The 17,634-nt window shown below is 37.9% G+C and overlaps 1 protein-coding gene across 1 annotated transcript in view; it reads right to left on the bottom strand.

Annotated features, from left to right (window-relative positions):
* Positions 1–17,634, bottom strand: part of adcy2a (adenylate cyclase 2a) — a 146,303-nt gene that overhangs the window by 50,210 nt on the left and 78,459 nt on the right. Inside the window, exon 3 of the mRNA XM_062991822.1 lies at positions 4,942–5,103. Within this exon, the coding sequence (XP_062847892.1) occupies positions 4,942–5,103 (162 nt within the window). The remainder of the gene's footprint in view (positions 1–4,941; positions 5,104–17,634) is intronic.

The raw sequence follows: 17,634 nt of genomic DNA, 5'->3' as shown, positions 1-17,634 counted from the left end.
CATATACCTTAAATTAATCATCAGAGCTTGATTAGCTGCAGCTTAACAGGGGTCCAATCAGTAGCCCAGAACCTTAATCACTGAACCACCATCAACGGTGTAATGCTGTAAAATGAATTGGCATCATGTCCACAGTGTAAATCAGCCATGGAACAATGTGATTAATGATAGTCTTACATTATAAGTGGTCTAATACTTTTTTTAATGTAATTATTTAATTTAGCTACAACCCCAAATCAGAAAAAGTTGGGACAGCATGGAAAATGCACATAATAAAAAACACAGAGTTTCTTACATTTACTTTGACTTTTATTTGATTGCAGACAGGATGAACCTGAGATATTTCATGTTTTGTCTGCTCTTTATTTTATTTATTAATAAACATCCATTCCTGCATTTCTGGCCTGCAACACATTCCAAAAAAAGTTGGGACAGTAAAGCATTTACCACTTTGTAATGTTGCCATTTCTTTTCACCACACTTAAAAGATGCTTTGGCACCGAGGAGACCAAGTGATTTAGTGTTTCAGCTTTATTTTGTCTTATTCTTCCTGCAAACACGTCTTAAGATGTGCAACAGTACGGGGTCGTTGTTGTCGCGTTTTTCCTTTCAAAATTCTCTATTGGGGACAGTTCAGGACTGCAGACAGGCCAGTCCAGTACTCATACCCTCTTCTTTCGCAGCCATGCCTTTGTAATGTGTGCAGCATGTGGTTTTGCATTGTCTTGTTGGAAAATGCATGGACGTCCCTGGAAAAGATGACGTCTTGAAGGCAGAAGAGAACATCTCAATGTACTTTTCTGCTGCCATCACAGAAGACTTTTGTCAATGGCACTGACACAACCTCATACCATGACAGACCCTGGCTTTTGGACTTGTTGCTGATAACAGTCTGTATGGTCCTTTTCGTCTTTGGTCCGGAGCACACAGCATCCATTTTTTCCAATGCTGATTCATCTAACCACAACACACATTTCCAATGTGTGATGGTCCATTCTAGATGCCAACGAGCCCAGAGAAGTCGACGCCGCTTCTGGACATGGTTAACATAAGGCTTCTTTTTTGCACAGTAAAGTTTTAAGTGGCATTTGTGCAGTAACTCTGTATTGTAGAGCTTGACAAAGGTTTGCCAAAGTAATCCCTCATGACCCATGTGGTTATATCAGCTATTGTTGAGTGGTGGTTCTTGATGCAGTGCCGTCTGAGGGATGGAAGATCACAGGTGTTCAGCTTAAGCTTGCGCCCTTGGCCTTTACGAACTGAAATTCCTCCTGAGTCCTTGAATGGTTTAATTATATTATGCACTGTAGAGGGAGAAATATGCAAATCCCTTTCAATCTTTCTTTGAGGTACATTTTTTTTTAAACATTTTAATAATTTCCTGACACATTTGTTGACAAACTGGATATCCTCTGATCATCTTTGATCATCAAAGAATCTCAGCCTTTCCTGGATGCTGCTTTTGTACCAAACCATGATTACAATCACCTGTTGACATCACCTGTTTGGAATCACATAATTATTTAGTTTTTTCACTTCATTACTAGCCCTAAATTGCCCCTGTCCCAACTTTTTATGGAATGTGTTGCAGGCCTGAAATGCAGGAATGAATGTTTATTAATAAATTAAATGAAGTTGAGCAGATAAAACATGAAATATCTCAGGTTCATCCTGTCTGCAATCAAATAAAAGTCAAAGTAAATGTAAGAAACTGCATTTTTATTTTATTTGCATTTTCCATACTGTCCCAACTTTTTCTAAATTGGGGTTGCATTTTGATTTGATATAAAAGGTCCTTTCTGATATTTTCAAAGTGTAAAAAAAACAATAAAATATTAAAGCCTAAAGGGGTTAATACATCTTCACAGCACTGTGTTATCACGCATAAAGTCTAATAAGAGAGAAACAGAAGAGAGAAAGTCTGAACGTAGAGAAATTGAAAGGATTTATTAATTACAGCTGATATGATTCAGCGTTTGCTCAGTTTGAGTTGTAGGAGGCCATCCATCTTCCTGACTGCACCACTGTCTTCTAATCAATGGCGTCTCAAAACCTGCTGCTGTTGCCGCTTCATTACCACACTCAACTGCACGGGATGTGGTTTTATGATGCCCCCATGGGAAACGTTTAGCTTTAATGAAATCTAATCACGTGGCTCGCACAATGAAACCTTCATCAGATCCAATCAGCACTGAGAGATGATCCATATCAATTCACCCCGAGCAAGAAAAATACTGAACACCGTCTGAAACGGGGTGTTTACAGCTCATAAAAAATACATTCCATTTATTTATTTATTCTTCAAGTTCTTCAGCACTTTATCCTGGTTAGGATCACAATAAGCACAGAACCTATTCTTGAAGCTAGGTGTAGACGAGAGGGCGGACACACACGCAGAGATGTAGTAACTATTTATTTTAAACAACAAACATGAAACAAGACAGGGTTGAAGACGACACATGGACAAAGAACCCAAGCTGAACACTTAGCTAAATGCTAACAATGCTAATGATAATCTAAACACATATTGACCTGATCCTAAACTTTATGCTAAGCTAATACGTACAAACCAACCAAGCTATGCCAAGCTAATACGTACAAACCGACCAAGCTATGCCAAGCTAATACGTACAAACCGACCAAGCTATGCCAAGCTAATATGTACAAACCGACCAAGCTATGCTAAGCTAATACATACAAACCGACCAAGCTAAGCTAAGCTAATACATACAAACATACCAAGCTTTGCTAAGCTAATACATACAAACAGACCAAGCTATGCTAAGCTAATACATACAAACAGTGTCATGGTGGTGGTGTGTTAGTGTGTGTTGTGCTGGTATGAGTGGATAAGACACAGCAGTGCTGCTGGAGTTTTTAAACACCTCTCGGTCACTGCTGGACTGAGAATAGTCCACCAACCAAAAATATCCAGCCAACAGATGTCATCTAGAAGATGACCAACTCAAACAGCAGCAGCAGATGAGCGATTGTCTCTGACTTTACATCTACAAGGTGAACCAACTAGGTAGGAGTGTCTAATAGAGTGGACAGTGAGTGGACACGGTATTTAAAAACTCCAGCAGCGCTGCTGTGTCTTATCCACTCATACCAGCACAACACACACTAACACACCACCACCATGTCAGTGTCACTGCAGTACTGAGAATTATCCACCACCTAAATAATATCTATTCTGTAGTCTTCCTGGGAGAGTCCTAACAAAACATGCAGAGAAACAGATGGACTACAGTCAGTAATTGTAGAACTACAAAGTGTTTCTATATGGTAAGTGGAGCTGATAAAATGGACAGTGAGTGTAGAAACAAGGAGGTGGTGTTAATGTTATGGCTGATCAGTGTATATGTATATATAATAAATGAAAAGATTACGACGGTACCTCAGGTGTCTTTATGTGACCAATAGATCTCCACATGTATAACATGCAGGTATATAAACGAAGATTGCTTTTGTACCCACAGGCTAAACAAGACGATTTCAAGATGTTTACACGCAGCTGCATCACTGCCTAACATGAAAAAAATATATATTCCTTTATTTCCATTTATTTCACATCACATCTGTGATATTAAAGAATATAGAAAGTGATTTATATTCAGTGTTTATATTATTTTAGTGGCTGGTGTGTTTATTCATTCCCACTTTGGATTGCTAGATAGGCTACAGGTAAAAAGCATGAATATTTATTGTGTATTTATTCAGGTTTATTAGACTCAGTGCTGCTGTTGTTTTTGAAGGGGTGAAGTGTAGCACTCTGAGCCTGAAGCTTTTTCACTTTCAGTACTGAGAGTTTATTCACATAAACTTAATAACCAGATTTGAGAGGGACAAAAATATCAAATAAAAAATATCAAGTATGAAAATGAAGATATTTTTCTCCTCAGTAAAGAAACAGAGGTTAAACACAACAAAGAGTCGATCGTTTTTCCAGTGTTTTTGGGCTGGATTGGTCAGTGTCCTGGCACAAAAATGCCCAAATTCTGTCCACTTTTCTGCCAAAGTATTAAACACTAAAGTTTCTTTGTATTCTGCTTTTCTCTGATTCTCTGTGGCGCTGCTGTAAATCCCTCAATTAACTGACCTCGCGATTGCCCTTGGTCAGAAATGGGCACAAATTTCCACATGCAGACCCCAAAATATTATGGAAAATCAAAAGAGTGGAGGTTTTGTATTCTGATGTCCAACAATAACACATGGTCAGGTGTCCACATACGTTTGGACACATAGTGGGCTTTTCTTTTATGTAATTAATACTTAATTTATTTATTTATTTATTCTTTATGCATTTTCCCCTTTTCTCACAATCTTTAGCGTGTTCAGTTTTTACCCAATTGCATTATGCTTCCTCTCTACTGGTGCTGACCCCCACCCTGATTGAGGAGAGCGTACTGACACATGCTTCCTCCGACACGTGTGCAGTAGCCGACTGCATCTTTTCACCTTTTCACAAGGCAAGTTCATATGTGGATCAGCTTTGTGTACGGAGAGCCACACCCTGATCAATTCAATTCTGTGCAGACGCCATCAATCAGCCAGCAGAGGTCGTAATTGCATCAGTTATGAGGTCCCTATCCGGCTCTCTCCCTGTATGAACAACAAGCCAATCGCTGTTTATGTGCCAGCTGGATGGCAGAGCTGAGTTTCAAACTGACAAGTTTTACCGCTGCGCCACCTGAGCGGCTACATGTAATTTATATTTAATTTAATATTTGGCACCTCATAACCAGGGTAACATCAAAATGACTTACAATCCAGACCAGAAACTTCTCAGAGCATCCCTTAACTCAGCTGTTAAAGCTAACTGTAGCAAATCACATCACAGCACAGCACCTCTATCACCTCTATACTAACTACCCACAATGCCACATTTTCTCTTTTTTTTAGACCTATAGTACATTAACAGGTATGTGAAGTACTGACCTGCCACACCAGCTGCTCGGTACTGTTAGTATGGGCTGATAGAACCACACTGAGGACGACCGAGTGAGACGAGCAGGTGAGGACGCTGGCAATGATGGCATCCCTCATAGAGAAGGGTAGCATCGTGTACACCACAAAAATGATGAACAGAAAGAAGGAGACCTGAAAAAAAGAGAAGAAGAGAGAATTTCATTATATTAGCAACAAAATGAAACAAACATTTAGCTTTTTTAGCCACAACAACACTGTAACTACTGTTCTGTATGAGAACACACGAGCATGTGCTTGTTTGGCATTACCCCTCCATATGCAGCTACACTATATGGACAAAAGGGTTGTGACACCCCTTCAAATTATTTAATTAATGTGTTTCCGCAACAGCAATGCTAACAGGTATAATAAATCAGCTATACTGAGGAAAAACATGCTATCAATTTGCAGCAATAGTTTAGGGAAGGTCCTTTCCTGTTCCAGCATGACTGTGCCCCTGTGCAAAAAAACAAACTCTATAAAGACATGAAGAAAATCTTGGTTAATAAAAACTCCAGTGTCCTGCACAGATCCCTGACCTCAGCCCCACTGAACAGCTTTGGAATGAACTGGAACATCAACTGAGGCTTTCTTGACCAACATCAGTGCCCAACCATACAACTTTTTTGACTGAATGAGCACAAATTCCCAATTTTAAATCGATTTGTTTTTGACAGAGGAATGTCCAACAAGCTTATGGTCAAATACCTTTGGCCATATACTGTCTAACACTTAGCAATGTGTGTAGTTAAAAAATAGCTAAAAAAAATAATGAGTTCACAAATTTTTGGCATATAGTATATTTACATTTACATTTGTGGCATTTAGCGGACACTTTTATCCACAGCGACTTACAATTATGACTGAATACAATTTAAGCAACTGAAGGTCGGGGGCCCAACAGTGGCAACGTGGTGGTGATGGGGCTTGAACCGGCAATCTTTTTTAATTACTAGTCGAGTACCTTAATCACTGAGCCACCACTGCTCTACAGAGCTATTATGGGATGGCAGGGGAGGACATGCTTTTAATTTGCATGTTCATGTATTGTATGTTTATATCTGAGTCTTAAGGGTCTATGTGAAAAAAGCTTTTGTGTAGCCTAGCGGTTAAGGTACTGGACTAGTAAGCAGCCGGTTGCTGGTTCAAACTCCACAACTACCAGGTTGCCACTGCTGGGCACTTGAGCAAGGCCGCTAACCCTAAATTGCTTGGACTGTGAATTGTAAGTCGCTTTGGATAAAAGCGTCTGCTAAATGCCAAAAATGTAAATGTTATTTCTGCTAATGTCATGGACATTAAAGAAGAAAAAGAAAACAAATTAGATTAGATATAATTAGAATCTAGGATCTTATCTAAATCTAGATGATTCAATTTGCACTGGATCTCTGTTAAATCCTGTACTGATGATAAAATCTTGCTAATGGATTTTAAAACCCTAAATGAATCAGCTTTTCTTTATCTTGCTGAGCTCCTGTAGCAAACTTCTGTCAAGTGAGTACTTCTGTCTACAAATTTTTCATATATATCATTTTTATTTTTATACTTTTTTGTTAATTAGCGATTGTTGGTTGTTTAGTGAGATTTTAGACTCAAAATCATGCTGATAATGGTTACTGTTCTTCTGATTATTGTTATTATTATTATTGTTATCATTATCATTGTTATTATTATTATTATTATTATTATTATTGTTAGTATTATTTATATTATTTATATTATTATTATTGTTGTTGTTGTTATTATTATTGTTATTATTATTATTGTTATTATTATTGCTATTAGTATTATTGTTGTTATTATTATTATTGTTGCTGTAATTATTATTACTATTATTGTTATTATCATTGTTATTATTATTGTTATTATTATTATTATTGTTGTTGTTGTTGTTGTTGTTGTTATTGTTATTATTATTATTATTATTATTGTTGTTGTTATTATTACTATTATTATTATTGTTATTATTATTACTATTATTTTTTTTATTATTATTATTATTATTTTTGTTATTATTATTATTATTGTTATTATTACTATTATTATTATTGTCATTATTATTGTTATTATTATTACTATTATTTTTTCTTTTTATTGTTATTATTATTGTTATTATTATTATTTTTATTACTATTTTTTTCTTGTTATTGTTATTATTATTATTATTTTTTATTATTATTATTATTATTATTATTATTACTATTGGCTTAGTGGCTTAGTGTGGTTCATTAGTAGCAAGATTAAGCTTCTGTAATAAAGTGCCTGCAAATGAATGTAAATAAATGTGAGAAATTAATGAATCAACGATGAAATAAAATCAACAAGCAGAACAAACAAAACATGTGCACATCATGTGTGAATCACTGCTGTGAATTACAGTGTAATAACAGCATTTTAAATTAAACACTGAATAAAATCTGTGCTGACCCAGTCTTTAATTTTATGACACTATGTGAAGTGAATCTTACCTTGCAACAAACACTGCTCGAACACTAAAAATAAATTTCAGGGTGTTTAGCATGTTTAGTTTATTTAACACTGTGATAACAACAGCTTTAGAATTTGCATTAGCACTGCAGTGATGTGTGACTGATACAGACTGATTTATTTGCTTAACATGCAGGTCAATGACTCATTAAATCCATCTGTTCCCTTAAATGTTCCCTCATTTATTCTCACACTGACGTCGTTTCTTTATAATATTCATCATCACATAATTTAAATCTCAAAATAGATCAGCAATTAATTTCAATATCACAAATATCTCAGAGATACCAACAGAAATGAAGATCCATTCATTCTTTATGAAGCTGAAATGGCACGAGGATCTTAACAGATTTCTGAAGGTGCTCTAGCCGGACCTTTGGTTTCTCTGATCAATATTTTATCACATACAGTATCCTGAACAACCACAGATGCTTTAGATAAGAGTTTCTGGGAAGTTTGGTGATTCAGGGCATTTATATAATATTAAAAAATTTTAAACAATTAACATTAAGCCAAGCATAAAAGCAGTTGAGTTTATAATGGCAGTCTTAGATTTTAGAAGTTCTGTTAGTGAATCATTGGAACACATTATTTAAAGAATACAGCAAACTGTATTACAAAAATAAACACAGCAACTTGGATGATTGATTTGGTATTAAAATTTTCACAATGATATGTAACTGTGTGCAGCTATAAAGCTTGTACAGATCTCAGGTTGCAATTTATAGATTTTCACAAGACAAAAGTGTCATATGGAGTCATTTGTAAGCAACTTTACATTACAAGATAATCTAAATTAACAACTGGTTGTAAACGGTGAGGGTGAGAGGAGTAGTAATTGGTTGTGTCTGAGAGACTGAGAGAGCTTATAGTTCGGATTTAGTGTCATCTGATTTCCACCTTTATGGACGCTCAAAGCGGAGATGGCGACAAGTCGCAGACTCGAGTCCGAGTCACACGTAAGTCGCACACACAGCAACTTTAGCCTCGACTTGGACTTCAAATGACTCATGACTCGCAAAAAATGACTCATAAACAACAAGAGTCCCTAGCGTTAGCATGTGTTAACATTAGTTACGAGTGACAAATATATATATACATATATCCGCAACACACGCAATGGGTAAATGTTCCGGCGTAGTGATGAAGCTTTGCTCCCTACTCCCTACACAGTTTAAAGTTCACTTCATTTGAACATTTTCGTTACCTTTGGATTGGAATCTCACTTAAAATGGAGGAATACCCTACGTAGTGCACTTCACAGGAACAACCGGGGTAAATGGAACGCTCCTACAGAATTGCTGCTAATGGTTGAAAGAGATCTTTCTGAACCAATCAGACCGTCTAATTTTAATTGTGAGTAAGAAATGCTGTTATCTGCATTTATTTAGTTTGCGTCACACAGATGATTGTGAATGAAACACTTGATTGGCTTTTTAACAAGTTCGTGTTTTACTTCACAACCGGTAAAAGTTTGGAGGCACATTTACAAAATAACGGATTATATTCCTAATGGCACACACGGTTATAAATTTAACAGCATCTGGAAGAACATAAGCTAAGGTAAGCATTGGTTATGATTTTTTTTCCTGTGTTTTGGATTTTGGCCACTGTGTCGTGATTGATTTTGCACTTTTGAAAAATGCATCGTAAAGTGACTATGTAGAAAAGTGATGTCATTTGTTTTGAAATTCTTAATAAACAGGGTTTAAAAAGGGCGGGATCTTTTTGAAGAACCCTTGTAAATGGCCAGAAGAAATCTAGGAGCTACCAAAAACAGGTCTGCCATTAAATACAAGCTGCTAAAAAACAAACGTTACTGTACACAGTCGAGCAAGCTTTACAATATAATAGGCTTATAGGATGCTGTGTAAAAAAGAAGCCCCTGCTCCAAAATCAGCACCAAGTTCACTTGAATTTTGTTGTCACTGTAATAAAGAAAAGCTTTCTTGAGGAAGCTTTTTGCCTACAACAACACTGTACCTACTATCAAGCATAGTGACACTGAGGCTTTTACTGTCAGAAAGTGGAGGGAATTTTTTTATGCATTTTCTCCCTTTTTCTCCTGATTTGTAGCGTGTCCAATTTTTACCCAATTGCGTTATGCTTCCTCTTTACTGGTGCTGAACCCCCCCTCCGACATGTGAGCAGTAGCCAACTGCATCTTTTCACCTGCACGAGGCGAGTACATATGCGGATCAGCCTTGTGCATGGAGAGCCACACCCTGATCGCATTATTCCTCTACTCTGTGCAGACATTGCACCAGTTATAAGGTCGCTATCCAGCTCCCTTGCCCAGATGAACAACAGCCAAACGTTGTTCATATAGCCACCCAGCCCAGCCGGATGGCAGAGCTGAGATTCAAAATACCAGCTCTGGTGTGCTAGCCTTTTTTTACCACTGCGCCACCTGAGCTGCATGAGGGATTTTCTTTTAAAATCCTGCACACAACTGGATGTGCCAGCACATCAGCAACCTAAAACACGTCAAAACTGGTTTTGGAATTGTTAAATCAGGCTAAAATTAAGTCCCTGTCTAATTCCTGACCTCAAACCTATATGGGTCGTACTCAAAAATGAGGTCAGAGTATCGACATTCCAATTCTTCCCAAAGTTTTCAGTAGGCTTGAGGTCAGGGCTCTGGAGTTTCTCCACACCAGACTTGTCGAGCCATGTCTTTATGTGCACAGGGTAAATAAAAATATTTTTCTGATATTTAGAAGGGATGTCCACACACTTTTGGCCATTTGTGTTTAAAGCAGCAGCTGGGTTCCTATCTACTGTGGAAAGGTCCATGATTTGTATACAATGATAATGTGGCTTTATATTTAAAATTTGCATATTCAAAATGTCAAAGTGATTCAAACGTGATCACCAATAAACAAGAGCACCATTGCAGCTTCCTCCACATCACGCCGCTGTAGATCTGCACGCAAAACCTGTCAAATTAATTCATGATTTTTGGAATTACTGCCGACTGCAAAAAAGTTTGAAACAAAAGAATCATCTCGCTTTCATTTGGTGACATTTTTCTGTACTCAAGTTGACAATGGAAATGAGCTTCACTGGTGGAAATTCTTCATCATCTGTAAATGAATTAAGCATCGCAAACTTCTATGACTGGTGTAAAGCCCAGCCCAATGCTTTTGTAGTTTGGTCAACAATCTCAGGGATCGGTTTTATTTTGGGACTTCCAGCCAGTTTGTTGGTCCTACACGAGCTTCTCCGACGAGAAAAACATCGAGTCTCCAGTGACGTCTTCATGCTTAGTATGACCCTTATTGATGTGGTTTTTGTGCTTAACCTCCCGTTTACTGTTGCTAATTTTATGCTCTGGCACAACATACCGTTACAGAGTTTTTTTAACCTTGTGTACGTCCTAACCCAGTCTGGCCGGCCTTTCTTCACAGCTTGTATATGCGCCGACTGTTATATCGCTGTGATTTATCCAATTATGTATAAAACCAATCAGAAACTCGTCATAATCAAGAAAGGAATTTCAGTAACTATCGTTTTCATCACGATCGGATATGGGCTGGCTGTAGCCTTCGATACCCGGATCGTCTCGAGTCCTTTTATCTCCATTCCTTTTATTGTGGCTCTATCCGCTATGACATTCTGTGATATTTCAATACTCCGGGCTCTCAGGAAACCAGATCCGAAAGGAAACAGCAGCATCCATCCACAGAAGAAACGAGCGCTTCATACCATCTTCAACAGTCTCATCATGACGTTTGTCGTTTATCTGCCACCAACCATCATTTGGAGTTTAGGAAACTTGATTCCGATGAAGCACGACAAGTTCTTCTGTGGTGTGTCTCCGTATGGATATTCTTTCTCCACTGCTGGATGTGTCATTATGCCTGTTTTATATCTGGTCAGTGTGGGTAAGATGGAGAGTTTTAAGGACATGAAATGGTGGAGGAAATGAAGAGCTTAAGACAGAAGTTTAAATACACTTCTAAGGGACATGTATGTTTTTATTGGTGAATTAATAATAAATATGCTGAGTTTTAAAAGTAGTCAAATACGTATTTAAACGGTGGCTGTTAGCTAGACTGAATTTTTATAATATCTAATAGAGTAGACCCTTGACTTACGTATTTAATTGGTTCCGAACGGCTGTTCTTAAGTCAAAATGTTTGTTAGTTAAACCTATTTTTCCCATAAGAAATAATGTAAATAGAATTCATCCGTGCAAGACCTCCCAAATCACCCCCTTACCTAACCTCTCTAATGTCTTAAATGTTTTTTTTGTTATGAATACAACTATATTTGCCCTTAAATCTTAAATTATTGTATTTTGTAGGTGTAATTTCATGAAAGAATAACTTCCTTCTTCTCTCTTACTCACTGTACCCTCTGTCTGATACATAGTGACAGCTACTGGCAGGATAATTATACAACAACAAAAAATGCTTTCTCTGCACCTTCTCTGGGGAAATTTTAATGTAGAATTTTGCAAAATATAAAGAAAACACTGGAAAAACACAGTCCGCTGACCGAATGTTCGCTCACTATATATATATATATACGGTATATATACTGTGTATCTCTATATATATACAGGTCCTTCTGAAAAAATTAGCATATTGTGATAAAGTTCATTATTTTCCATAATGTAATGATAAAAATTAAACTTTCATATATTTTAGATTCATTGCACACCAACTGAAATATTTCAGGTCTTTTATTGTTTTAATACTGATGATTTTGGCATACAGCTCATGAAAACCCAAAATTCCTATCTCAAAAAATTTGCATATTTCATCCGACCAATTAAAGAAAAGTGTTTTTAATACAAAAAAAGTCAACCTTCAAATAATTATGTTCAGTTATGCACTCAATACTTGGTCGGGAATCCTTTTGCAGAAATGACTGCTTCAATGCGGCGTGGCATGGAGGCAATCAGCCTGTGGCACTGCTGAGGTGTTATGGAGGCCCAGGATGCTTCGATAGCGGCCTTAAGCTCATCCAGAGTGTTGGGTCTTGTGTCTCTCAACTTTCTCTTCACAATATCCCACAGATTCTCTATGGGGTTCAGGTCAGGAGAGTTGGCAGGCCAATTGAGCACAGTAATACCATGGTCAGTAAACCATTCACCAGTGGTTTTGGCACTGTGAGCAGGTGCCAGGTCGTGCTGAAAAATGAAATCTTCATCTCCATAAAGCTTTTCAGCAGATGGAAGCATGAAGTGCTCCAAAATCTCCTGATAGCTAGCTGCATTGACCCTGCCCTTGATAAAACACAGTGGACCAACACCAGCAGCTGACATGGCACCCCAGACCATCACTGACTGTGGGTACTTGACACTGGACTTCAGGCATTTTGGCATTTCCTTCTCCCCAGTCTTCCTCCAGACTCTGGCACCTTGATTTCCGAATGACATGCAAAATTTGCTTTAATCCGAAAACAGTACTTTGGACCACTGAGCAACAGTCCAGTGCTGCTGTTTCTGGTTCAAAAGTGGCTTGACCTGGGGAATGCGGCACCTGTAGCCCATTTCCTGCACACGCCTGTGCACGGTGGCTCTGGATGTTTCTACTCCAGACTCAGTCCACTGCTTCCGCAGGTCCCCCAAGGTCTGGAATCGGCCCTTCTCCACAATCTTCCTCAGGGTCCGGTCACCTCTTCTCGTTGTGCAGCGTTTTCTGCCACACTTTTTCCTTCCCACAGACTTCCCACTGAGGTGCCTTGATACAGCACTCTGGGAACAGCCTATTCGTTCAGAAATTTCTTTCTGTGTCTTACCCTCTTGCTTGAGGGTGTCAATGATGGCCTTCTGGACAGCAGTCAGGTCGGCAGTCTTACCCATGATTGCAGTTTTGAGTAATGAACCAGGCTGGGAGTTTTTAAAAGCCTCAGGAATCTTTTGCAGGTGTTTAGAGTTAGTTCGTTGATTCAGATGATTAGGTTAATAGCTCGTTTAGAGAACCTTTTCATGATATGCTAATTTTTTGAGATAGGAATTTTGGGTTTTCATGAGCTGTATGCCAAAATCATCAGTATTAAAACAATAAAAGACCTGAAATATTTCAGTTGGTGTGCAATGACTCTAAAATATATGAAAGTTTAATTTTTATCATTACATTATGGAAAATAATGAACTTTATCACAATATGCTAATTTTTTGAGAAGGACCTGTATATATATATAGAGAGAGAGAGAGAGTGAGACGCTTGGAGTCAACTTGTTCGTGGAGTCACGTTTCGCGAATTTCAGTTCGTACTCCAAAATTTGTTTGTACGTTAAGTTGAAAAAGATTGTTTGTAACCCTAAAATGTTCATATGGTAAACCGTCCGTAACTCAAGGGTCTACTGTATTATTATAACTTGGGTGGCATAAAAGTGTCTCAGAAAAGTGGCTTAGTGTGGTTCATTAGTAGCGACAGATTAAGTTTCTGTAAAAAGTCCCTGCAAATAAATGAATGTGAGATCTTATAGAATTCATTAACAATGAAATAAAATCAACAAGCAGAACAAACAAAACATGTTCACATCATTTGTGAATCACTGTTGCTGTTGTAATAACAGCATTTTAAACTGAATCTGTGCTGACCGAGTCTTTAATTTTATGAATCTCACCCTTCAAACAACAAGCACTGCTTGGACACTAAAAATTAATTTCAGGGTGTTTAGCATGTTCAGTTTATTTAACACTGTGATAACAACAGCTTTAGAATTTGCATTAGCACTGCAGTGTGTTTGACTGATACAGACTGATTTATTTGCTTAACATGCAGGTCAATGACTCATTAAATCCATCTGTTCCCTTAAAATACAGTCATTTATTCTCACACTGAGGTCGTTTCTTTATCAAATTAATCGTCACATAATTTAAATCTTAAAATAGATCAGCAATGAATTTCAATATCACAAATATCTCAGAGATACCAACAGAAATGAAGATCCATTAATTCTTTATGAAGCTGAAATGGCATGAGCATCTTAAAAGATTTCTGAAGGTGCTCTAGCCGGACCTTTGGTTTCTCTGATCAATATTTTATCACATACAGTATCCTGAACAACCACAGATGCTTTAGATAAGAGTTTCTGGGAAGTTTGGTGATCCAGGGCATTTATATGATAATAAGAATAAAAATCAGTTGTGGTCACAATGTCATCATTAGATCAAGCATAAGAACAACTGAGATCAAATGTTTACACACAGTTTATCATGACAGTCTTGGATTTTAGAAGCTCTGGTTCTGAATCATTGGAACACATTATTGTTTTTGTTAAAAAATTTATGAAAGATGTGTTGGGTCAAAAATATAAACACAGCAACTTGGATTATTCATTTGGAATTATAATGTCCATAATGTAATTTAATTGTGTGGAGCTTTAAATCTCTGTGCACATCTCAGGACAGAGTCACAAAATACAAGTCCGAGTCAAGTCACAAGTCTTTAGGCTACAGTCCAAGACAAGTCACAAGTCTTAAGACTAAAGTCCGAGTCAAGTCACAAGTCTTAAGACTAGAGTCAGAGTCAAGTCACGAGTCTTTAGGCTAGAGTCCAAGTCAAGTCACAAGTCTTAAGACTAAAGTCCGAGTCAAGTCACAAGTCTTAAGACTAGAGTCAGAGTCAAGTCACGAGTCTTTAGGCTAGAGTCCGAGTCAAGTCACAAGTCTTAAGACTAAAGTCCGAGTCAAGTTACAAGTCTTAAGACTAGAGTCAGAGTCAAGTCACGAGTCTTTAGGCTAGAGTCCGAGTCAAGTCACAAGTCTTAAGACTAGAGTTAGAGTCATGAGTCAATATAATATACGAAAAACATATATTGGAGATGTAGCATAGAAATAAACAAATAATATGTAAGTTCAGATAAAAAAACAATAGATTAGCAACTGTATTTTGCCGTTATTCTTAGTGCCTTTACTTTCCTAGTCATTTTGCAAATTAATGTAATTTTCCTAACAAGAAGGTACCAGTTAAAAGCTTAAACTGATACGTTTTGTTTTCATTGCAAAACGAAAGCGCACTAAATCAGGCAGTGGCAAAACAAATCATAACCAATGCTTACCTTAGCTTATGTTCTTCCAGATGCTAATAAATGTATAACTGTGTGTTGTCCCATTAGGAATATAATCTGTTATTTTGTACATGTGCTTATAATAAAAAACCTCCAAACTTTTCCGGGTTGTGAAGTAAAACACGAACTCGTTAGAAAGCCAATCAAGCGTTTCATTGACAATCATCTGTGTGACACAAACTGAATGAATGCAAATAACAGCATTTCTTACTAAAAATTTAAATTAGATGGTCTGATTGGTTCAGAAAACTCTTTCAACCATTAGCACTAATTTTGTAGGAGCGTTTCATTCACCCCAGTTGTTTCTGTGAAGTGCACTAAATAGAGTATTCTACCATTAAGTGAGATATATATATTATATTACGTGTATATATATATATATATACTGTATATATCACCCAATTATTTACACCAAATCCCCCACATTGGACAAGAAACTTTCAAGCGCTCTCTCCGACACAAAAAGAGCCGCCATGACTACACCATCAGTGGTGCAGGTGCCCAGACCAGACAGCAGAGGTCACAGTTACACAGCCACAATAAACCCCACTGACCCAACCCCCCCCCCCACACAATCAATAGTGCCTGTTGCCTGTAGCACAACCTGGGATTCAAACTCGAGAGCTTAAGATCTCAGCAGTAGTGGGCTAGCCACCAGAACTCCCCACATGGAGTCATTTCTAAGCAACTTTATCTTACCAGAAAATCTGAACAAACAAATGTCTGTAGGTACAAAGAACATATAAAGTCGTCTCTTTGCCAAGGTCAGAATCTAAAACTGAGACCCAAAACATCATTTCATGCTGACAGGATCATTTTTCTTGATGGTCAGAACTACCAAAAACAGAAATCGGAGACCTGGATCGTTACGAGTCCTTTTATCTCTATTCCTTTTATTGTGGCTCTATCAGTTATGACATTCTGTGATATTTCAATACTCCGGGCTATGAGGAAACCAGATCCGAAAGGAAACTGCAGCATCCATCCACAGAAGAAACGAGCGCTTCATATTATCTTCAACAGTCTCATGTTTATCAGCCACCAGCCATCATTCTGAATTTAAGAAACTTGATTCCGATGACGCATGCCAAGTTCTTCTGTTGTGTGTCTGCTTATGGATATTGTTTTCCTACTGCTGGATGTGTCCTTATGCCTGTTTTATATCTGGTCAGTGTGGTGAAGACTGGTAGAGAAAATGAAGAACAGCTTAGACTTAAATGTATCTTTTGAGAGTTCAGTAATTTTTGCAGCTTTTCTGTGACTAAATAATTGAAACATATACTTTGTCATCCCATTGAAAAATAAAAGTCCTTTCATATTGTGTGTTTTTTTAAATACACTGGGTGCAGAACCATGCATACAGCAACTTTTAGATGATACATTTGTTGGTAGAGAATTTTTTATGCATTTTCTCCCTTCTTTTCCAGATTTTTAGCGCATCCAATTTGTACCCAATTGCGTTATGCTTCCTCTCTACTGGTGCTGACCCCACCCCGATTGAGTAGAGCGAACTGAAAACCCCCCCCTCTGACGTGTGCAGTATTGACTGCATCTTTTCACCTGCACGAGGCGAGTTGGAGATGGAGAGCCACACCCTGATCAGCACTATTCCTCTACTCTTTGCAGACGCCATCAATCAGCCAGCAGAGGTCGTAATTGCACCCTATCCGGCTCCCTCCCTGGATGAACAACAGCCAAACGTTGTTCATATAGCCACTAAGCCCAGCCGGATGGCAGAGCTGAGATTTGATGCGATGTATTCAAAATCCCAGCTCTGCTTGCGTATTTTACTGCTGTGCCACCTGAGCGGCCAGGGTAGAGAAAGGTTTGAGTTGGGTGGTATGTACTTCCATGCAGGCACAGGTATGAGCTGCAGTCCCCCTATATTTACCATAGCCCTGAACCCCCCCCCCCCCTTCCTAAAAGCCCTGAGACAGCTGCATTACTGTCAGGCAGTTATTGCTTGTTTTGGGCTATTTATTTAAATTTTCCTATTTGTGTGTGTGTGAGAGAGAGAAGGCCTGGCTCTAGTCAATGTTCCAATTTCATGGACAGTGACAAAATAAATGTTGTTTCAAGTGATACAGAATTGTGTGTGTTTTATTGCATGAAACACACAATTTTATACAATTGTATTGTATAGGG

The sequence above is a fragment of the Trichomycterus rosablanca genome, chromosome 3, assembly GCF_030014385.1.
Source record: "Trichomycterus rosablanca isolate fTriRos1 chromosome 3, fTriRos1.hap1, whole genome shotgun sequence".
NCBI lineage: Eukaryota > Metazoa > Chordata > Actinopteri > Siluriformes > Trichomycteridae > Trichomycterus > Trichomycterus rosablanca.
This window is presented reverse-complemented; position numbering and strand designations above follow the sequence as displayed.